The sequence below is a fragment of the Alligator sinensis genome, unplaced genomic scaffold, assembly GCF_000455745.1.
Source record: "Alligator sinensis unplaced genomic scaffold, ASM45574v1 scaffold811_1, whole genome shotgun sequence".
Taxonomy (NCBI): Eukaryota; Metazoa; Chordata; order Crocodylia; family Alligatoridae; genus Alligator; species Alligator sinensis.
This window is the reverse complement of record NW_005842579.1, coordinates 254,507-261,967: the sequence shown is the minus strand read 5'-3', so window position 1 is coordinate 261,967 and position 7,461 is coordinate 254,507. Positions and strand designations below refer to the sequence as shown.

General features: G+C 64.3%; 1 protein-coding gene across 1 annotated transcript in view; it reads left to right on the top strand.

Annotated features, from left to right (window-relative positions):
• Positions 1 to 7,440, top strand: part of PEAR1 (platelet endothelial aggregation receptor 1) — a 30,706-nt gene extending 23,266 nt beyond the window's left edge. The window contains exons 3-20 of the mRNA XM_006032605.3: positions 1,019 to 1,114; positions 1,353 to 1,445; positions 1,546 to 1,646; positions 2,100 to 2,192; positions 2,421 to 2,667; positions 2,750 to 2,873; positions 2,961 to 3,097; positions 3,719 to 3,931; positions 4,168 to 4,342; positions 4,674 to 4,794; positions 4,926 to 5,089; positions 5,266 to 5,368; positions 5,460 to 5,606; positions 5,721 to 5,849; positions 6,217 to 6,345; positions 6,482 to 6,697; positions 6,846 to 6,958; positions 7,045 to 7,440. Of these exons, the coding sequence (XP_006032667.3) occupies positions 1,019 to 1,114; positions 1,353 to 1,445; positions 1,546 to 1,646; positions 2,100 to 2,192; positions 2,421 to 2,667; positions 2,750 to 2,873; positions 2,961 to 3,097; positions 3,719 to 3,931; positions 4,168 to 4,342; positions 4,674 to 4,794; positions 4,926 to 5,089; positions 5,266 to 5,368; positions 5,460 to 5,606; positions 5,721 to 5,849; positions 6,217 to 6,345; positions 6,482 to 6,697; positions 6,846 to 6,958; positions 7,045 to 7,230 (2,587 nt within the window). The 3' untranslated portion in view covers positions 7,231 to 7,440. The remainder of the gene's footprint in view (positions 1 to 1,018; positions 1,115 to 1,352; positions 1,446 to 1,545; positions 1,647 to 2,099; positions 2,193 to 2,420; positions 2,668 to 2,749; positions 2,874 to 2,960; positions 3,098 to 3,718; positions 3,932 to 4,167; positions 4,343 to 4,673; positions 4,795 to 4,925; positions 5,090 to 5,265; positions 5,369 to 5,459; positions 5,607 to 5,720; positions 5,850 to 6,216; positions 6,346 to 6,481; positions 6,698 to 6,845; positions 6,959 to 7,044) is intronic.
• Positions 7,441 to 7,461: the final 21 nt, after the last annotated feature.

Below are 7,461 nucleotides of genomic sequence, written 5' to 3'. Positions count from 1 at the left end.
TATTATTAGGTGATCACTGTCCCCCAGATGGCTACCGATCTGTAGGTCCCCTACCATGTCATCCCCCGTTGCCAATACCAGATCCAGTATGGCATTCCCCCTAGTGGGACCGTGTACCTCCTGTGTCAGGTGAAGGTCCTGTACGCAGGATAGGAACCTGCGTGAACGGTGGGACTTTGCCGTCTGCGTCTCCCTGCAGATGTCCGGGTAGTTTAGGTCCCCCATGACTACCACCTCTTTAGCTTTTATGGTCTCCGAGAGCTGCCTCAGGAGCCCCAAATCTAGTTCTTCCCCTTGATGTGGGGGTCTGTAGCAGACCCCTACCACCAAATCCCTTTCTCCTTGCCCCCCATGTAGCCTAACCCACAATCCTTCTACTTCCTCCTCCTTCGATTCTGTCTTGATGAGGGTTGATGTATATTGCTCATTGACATAGAGCGCAACCCCTTCCCCTTTCTTCCTCACCCTGTCCTTTCTGTACAGCCTTTAACCCTCAATATGTACCGCCCAGTCGTGGGACGAATCCCACCACGTTTCCGTTAGCCCTACTAAGTCGTAGGTGTTTTGTGCAAGCAGGAGTGCTAGTTCATCCTGCTTGTTTCCCATGCTCTTAGCGTTAGTATATAGGCACTTGAGCCCTGCGACTGGTGCCTTTGCTGCCCCCCCGCTCCGAATCCCAAGGGGCCCCTTATTTCTTACCTTCTCATCTCTTACCTGTGCCGTAGTGCTGGCCTCCCCATGGCTTGCAGGTTCCCAATGCTCTCTTTCTTCAGGCTGGGCTGTCCTTGTGGGCCAGGTTGGGACTGCACAGGTGGGGAAACTGAGGCTGGCGGGGGAATGGAACCCCTGGCTCCAGCCGCTCCATCCACACACTGCTACTCAGTGGGCTCCACAGCCCCTTGCTTCAGTTTCCTCCTTGCTGAGGGTGGGCTAGGAGCACAGCTGGGCGGTAGGAAGCCCCTGAGCAGGGCTGCAGCTCTGCCCCCACCATCCCCCCTCTTTGCTCTGTTCCCCCCAGGATGAAGCCACTGGCCCTCCTCTTCCTCAGCCTGCAGCTGCCCCTGGGCTGGGCCCTGAAGCCCAGCACCCCCCACGTTTGCAGCTACTGGGAAAGGTAAGAGCAGCTCTGCGGGCAGTGTGGGGAGCTCCATAACAGTTTCCGGTCGAATTTCCTTGGCTCCAGGAGCTGGGGCTTGGCAATCAGCCCCGGAGATTGTAAGGTTCCTGGTAAAGCAGGAGAGGGGGGTGGTGCTGTGGCACCCGGGGATAGTGGGGCAGAGGGGGCAGGTAGGGACCTCAGGTGTTCGGGGCCCTACTCAGCGCTAGGTGGGACGCTGTGCTCTGCCCTGCAGCTTCACAGCGCCCACCAAGGAGTCGTTTCTGCAGCCGCATGCCCAGGCCTCCCTGGAGCCCTGTGATGGAGCCAAGCCATGCACGCGGCACCGGTGAGCGCCCGTCCCCCCTTGCTTGCGGGTCCTGTTGGTGCCCCACGGGGCAGCCCTGCCCCGCTCTGGCCCGAGGGTCTGACAGGCCACCTCGTGGCAGGGTGGTGTACAAGACGGCATACCGGCAGGCCGTGAAAGTGGACTACCGCCGGCGCTACCAGTGCTGCCAGGGCTACTACGAGAGCAGAGACGCCTGCGTCCGTGAGTCCGGGGGCTAGGCGCTACGGGGGACTCCTGGTTTCCTGCTCTGAATTGCATCCCAGAGACCCCCATGCTGCTGCCCCCCATCATACCTCCTCTGTCCCCTGCCCAGCCGTGCCCTTCCCCTCCCCACGTCCCTGGCCTGGAGCCAGTTTCCAGCTCTAAAGCCCAGGCTGGTGTGGGCTTATGTCCCACTGGACCACTTTCAGTATCTCTGGGTGGTGCCCGCTTCATGCTGGAGTGAAGAGTTTGTGGCCCGGGGCTGGGAGCTGGAGGCGGTTTTAGCAAGAAGAGCATTGGCTTCTGGCGCAGAGACCAGTCTCTGCCACCTCCTACCCCAGAAGTGGCTGCATTTTGGGATGCTGGAAGCTGTGGCTGGCATGGCATGGAGGGTAGGGGCTGCTCCCATCCGGGTCTTAGGCACTTGATGGACCTCCCCACTTCTCTCCGCAGCTCGCTGCACCTTGGAGTGCGTCCACGGGAGGTGCGTGGCACCTGACAAGTGCCAGTGTGAGCCGGGCTGGCGGGGTGCCGACTGCTCCAGCAGTGAGTACCAGGCTCTGTGCCCAGCCAGGGTGGGCACTGGGGCTCCCACATCCCACTCCAAGCTCTGAGAAGGGGTGCAGGCATGTGGACTCACTGCAAAAACCATTGCAGGGGCAGCATCCAGGACTCCTGGGCTCTCTTTCTCTGTGCCTCAGTTTCCCCTGCTGCAATGAGGTACCATGTAGGGTATGGACTGTCCTCATTAACATGCCTGCTTCTCCCTCGCAGGATGTGACCCTCACTTGTGGGGTCCCGACTGCCAGAACCCCTGCACCTGCCTCAACGGGGCAACCTGTGACCCGCTTTCCGGCGCCTGCCTCTGCCCGCCTGGCTACAAGGGCCTGCAGTGCGACATGCCCTGCAAGCCAGGCACCTATGGTGCGGGCTGCCAGCTGCAATGCCAGTGCGAGCACGGGGCCCTCTGCGACCGCGAGATGGGTGCCTGCCTGTGCCCACCGGCGCTCACCGGTGCCCAGTGAGTGGGGCAGGGGAGAGGGGGCATGGTCTCCCTGCTACCCTGGGTAGATGCTAACCCTCATCTGCTTTGGCTTCTCCAGCTGTGAGTTGCCTTGCGCCAATGGCACGGAGAGGCAGCACTGCCCAGAGCACTGCCCCTGCCAGCACGGGGGCATTTGCCACCCCCAGGACACCCAGCACTGCGTCTGCCCTCCAGGCTGGATGGTAGGTACCGAGGCGGGAGGCTCCACAGACATGTGCATGCCCCAGGGGCATCGGGATCCTTCCCTGACCCTCGTCTCCCCACCACAGGGCACCATCTGCTCCCTGCCGTGCCCTGAGGGCTGGTTCGGCTCCGGCTGCCTGGGTGAGTGCGGCTGCTACAACGGGGGTGTGTGTGACCGGCTGCAGGGGCAGTGTCGCTGCGCGCCTGGCTACACTGGGGAACGGTGAGTAGGTGCTGACAGCGGGGGGCAGCTGACCTTCGTGCTGCTCTGGACTGTTGTCGAGGATCTTCAGTGCAGAGGGAAATCTCCTGCCCTCCCCTCAGCTGCTCTGTGCCTCGGTTTCCCCTCCTTCCTGGCTTAGGGAGGCTGGATGTGGGGGATATCCCAGGAGCAGTGGGAGGGGGGGCAGTTTCCAGATGGAAAAGGCAGCAGGGCAGGAAGGAAGCACCGGCTGCTTCCAGCTCCACAGAGGGTAGTATGAACAATGGGGAGGAAAAAATACCCTCGGCCTCCCAACCCATCAGCCCGGGGGGAGGAGGGGAGGCGGGGGTGAGCAGGAGGAACAGGGGGCTCGGACGTCTGGGTTCCCAGCTGATACAGAGCCAAAGTGCGGTCTCTGCTGAGGATGGGCACTGCTGCCTAGTGGTTAGATTAAGGGACTGGCGAATCAGGACTCCTGGGTTCTTTTTCTAGAGGCAGGGACTGGGGCTGGACTCCTGGCTTTTGGCGGGGGGGGTCACGACTGCTGGTGTGGGCCCATGCCTCAGTTTCTCCATAGTTGCACATAGACAATTGCAGCCACCATGGGACACCCCAGTCCCCCCATTAACCCCTTGCCTCCAGATGCCAGGAGCAGTGCCGCATCGGCTGGCATGGGCAGGACTGCAGCGAGGAGTGTGACTGTGCCAACGGTGGGCGCTGCTACCACATCAACGGAGCCTGCCTGTGTGAGTCCGGCTTCCACGGGGACCGGTGTGAGCAGCGACTCTGCCCGGAGGGGCTCTACTGCTTCGAGTGCAAGACCCGCTGCCTCTGCCACCCGCAGCATAGCCAGAGGTAGGGGCCGCAGGGGCAAAGCCACTGTGAATGGGATGGGTGGGCAATGCTGAGCATGGGGCATCTTGCACATGCATGTGTGAGCTTCGTGCCCATGCACATGCCAGTGCAATGCACCAGCACCCTGGTGGCCTGTTGGTGCAAGTAGGCTCCGAGTGAAGGAGTGCCCCCAGGGGCCTGAGGCAGGGTATACACCCCCGGAGACCTGCCCCTGACCCCACGTCTCTGCCCTGCAGCTGCCACTCGCTGACGGGAGAGTGCGTGTGCCAGGTGGGCTGGGCCGGGCTGCACTGCAATGAGACCTGCCCACTCGGTTCCCATGGCCCCGGCTGCCACGAGTCCTGCCTCTGCCTCCACGGGGGCACCTGCGACCCTGTCACGGGGCACTGCCGCTGCACCCCTGGCTACACGGTGAGTCCCGGGGGTGGACTTCAGGCTGTGGGGCCGGATGCCTGGGTTCTTTCCCCAGCGGTAGGAGGGGAGTAGGGTGCAGTGGTTGGAGGGGACAGGGAGGGCAACAGGACTCCTGGGTTGTTTCTTCAGCTCTGGGGAAGGAGAGTATGGGTGGTGGAGAGTATGGCTGAGTGGTTATAGCAGAGGAGGGACTGGTGAGCACACCTGGATTCTTTCCTGGGGATGGGAGGGCAGTGCAGCACAGTGATCAGAGCAGGGGGGGGAATTGGTGGTTGATGCAGCCCAGGCTGAGGGGGGTGCAAACCCTAACCTGTGCCCATCCCCGTAGGGCGAACACTGTGAGCAGCCCTGCGCACCCGGCACCTTCGGGGAGGGCTGCGCCCGCACCTGCACCTGCCGGAATGCCTTCGCCTGCTCGCCACTGGATGGCTCCTGCCTCTGCAAGGAAGGTGTGACCCCCTGCCCTGCACTGCTCTCGCCCCTCCCAGCTGTGCCTGGAAGGGGCCAGATGTGCAGGTGGGGCCAGATGGGCATTTGCCCCTGGCTCCATGCCTGACCTCTGCTCCTGCCTCCCTTGCAGGCTGGCACGGAGCAGCCTGCTCCAGCCCCTGCCCCACAGGCACCTGGGGCTCTGGTTGCAACAAGACCTGCCAGTGCGCCCACGGCAGCCGCTGCAGCCCCGTCAGTGGTGCCTGCTCCTGTGTGGCTGGCTGGCGCGGCGCCCGCTGCCAGGACCCATGCCCAGTGAGTCCCCTCGGTTGTGTCTGAGTTGCCGGGCACGTCGATCCATCTGTGCCACGGGGGTCTACTTGTGACCGTGCCATGGGACCCAACAGGGGTTGTGCCAGGTCCAGGACCCCTGGGGTGAGGGGTGCCGGGGGTCTCAGCCGCTCTGCATGTATCTGTCTCTCCCCCACCAGATGGGCACGTATGGTGCAGGCTGCAGCCAGAAGTGCAACTGTGTCCATGCCAATGGCTGCGATGCCACCACGGGGCAGTGCCACTGCATGCCGGGGTGGACAGGTGAGGGGCGCTGGGATGGGTTGGGGGCTTGCAGGGCATAGTGGGGGGCGAGGACCCAACTGAACCTCCACCCATGGTGGTTCGTCCGCAGGGCCCAGCTGCAGCCTGGGCTGCCCTGATGGGCGGTGGGGCCAGAACTGCAGCCTGCCCTGCGCCTGCAAGAATGGAGCCACCTGCGCCCCCGATGACGGTGCCTGCAGCTGCACACCTGGCTACCGCGGCCCTGCCTGCCAGCGCCGTGAGTGCCAGGGCTGGGGTCCCATTGGGGGAGATCTATGGGGCACCTGGCTGGGGTGGGTTGCCTGAGCTGAGACCTGGCCAGCTCGTAACGGCTGCCTGCCCCATGTCTCAGCCTGCTCGCCCGGGCGCTATGGAAAGAAGTGCGCGATACCCTGCCGGTGCTCCAACCACTCCATCTGCCAGCCTGTGGATGGTGCCTGCATCTGCTTCCCCGGATGGACCGGCGCCAACTGCTCCCAGTGTGAGTCCCCCAGCAAGAGCCTCGGGCTTCAGCCCCCCACGATCCTGGCCTGGTGGTCCCCGCCAGGAGCCCTACCTGCTGGCAGCAGCAGTAGGGCTCTTATCCTCATGAGGGGCAGGCGGTGCCGAGGGACACCCGAACGCCTGGGGTCTCTCTCTCAGGTCAGGGGAGGAGTGGGGTCCAGACTCCTGGGATCTCTCTTGGCTCTAGCAGCGGAGCGGGGCTTAGGGGTCAGAGCCAGGGAAGTGTGGGGCCCTGAACTTCCCCCCGCTCTCTTGGCGGCAGGGGCTGGGCTGTGAGGTCAAAGCTCCCAGCTGCAGCCCCCACCCCACTGCCCCCCACCGAGTCCCCGCTTCTGTCCCCCCAGCATGTCCAGCTGGCACCTTCGGGCTCCGGTGTGTCCAGGCCTGCGACTGTCTCCACAATGGCACCTGCGAGCCCGCTACTGGGCATTGCCAGTGTGTGCCAGGTTGGACCGGCCCCCGCTGCGAGATGCGTGAGTAGTGCCCGGATGCCTGGGTTTTCTGCCTGGCTGTGGCAGGGGAATAGGGGGAGCGGTTGGAGATGAGGAAGGGTGGGAGCTGGGACTCCTGGGTTCCCTCTCACGGCTCTTGTCTCTCGCTGGTGCCCAGCGGACCCTGAGCACCCGCTCACAGTGGAGCCCACGCCTCCAGCGGGCTACAGCTCCTTGGGCGCCATCATCGGCATCGTGGTCCTGGCCACCCTGCTGCTGGTGCTGGCTGTACTCTTCCTTTACTACCGGCACCGGCAGAAGGGCAAGGAGGGCCGGCCCCTGGCCGCGGCCTACACCGTGGGCCGGCCTGGCAGCTCTGAATATGTCGTACCAGGTGAGGCTGGGGCAGCCGTCCCTGTGGCACGGCCTGGACTGGGGCCTGGAGCCCAGACGCCTGGGTTCTCCCCCTGCTCTGGGAGGGGAGGGAGGGTTAGTGGTTAGAGCCGCAGGCTGGGGATGACCCGTCTCTCTCCCCGACGCAGATGTCCCACCCAGCTACACCCACTACTACTCCAACCCCAGCTACCACACGCTGTCGCAGTGCACCCGCACGCCCCCGCCCCCTGGCACCCAGGACCGGGCCAGCTCCCTCAAGGTAAGGCCTGGCACTGGGCATGGCACTGCCCCGGGGAAGCTCGCAGCCTTGGGGCACGCTGACCCTGGCTGCCATCTCGGTGACAGGTGCCCGGGCCCCAGATGTTCTCCAGCATGAAGGAGCGCGAGGGCCCGGCAGGCTATGGCCCCGAGGGCAACGCCACACTGCCGGCGGACTGGAAGCATCACACGCCGGCGCTGAGCCCCTGGGACCGGGGTAAGCCTGGCTGGATCGGGCTGTCCTGCTGCAAGGCAGTGCGACCCAGGGGTTAGCTCTGGACTGCTGGGTTCTTTGCCCAGCGCTGGATGGGGGAGAGCAAGGTGTAGCCGGTAGACTTGGACGCCTGGGTTCCTCTCCAGGGCTGGGAGCAGGCCAGGGGGCTCGGACACATGGGCTCCCCTCCTGGCTCTGGAGGGAAGCAGAGGGCTAGTGCACGGAGCAAGGGGCCCGGGCGCCTGGGTTCCCCTTCCAGCCCTGGGGTGCCTACGTGCCCGCAGCCCCTC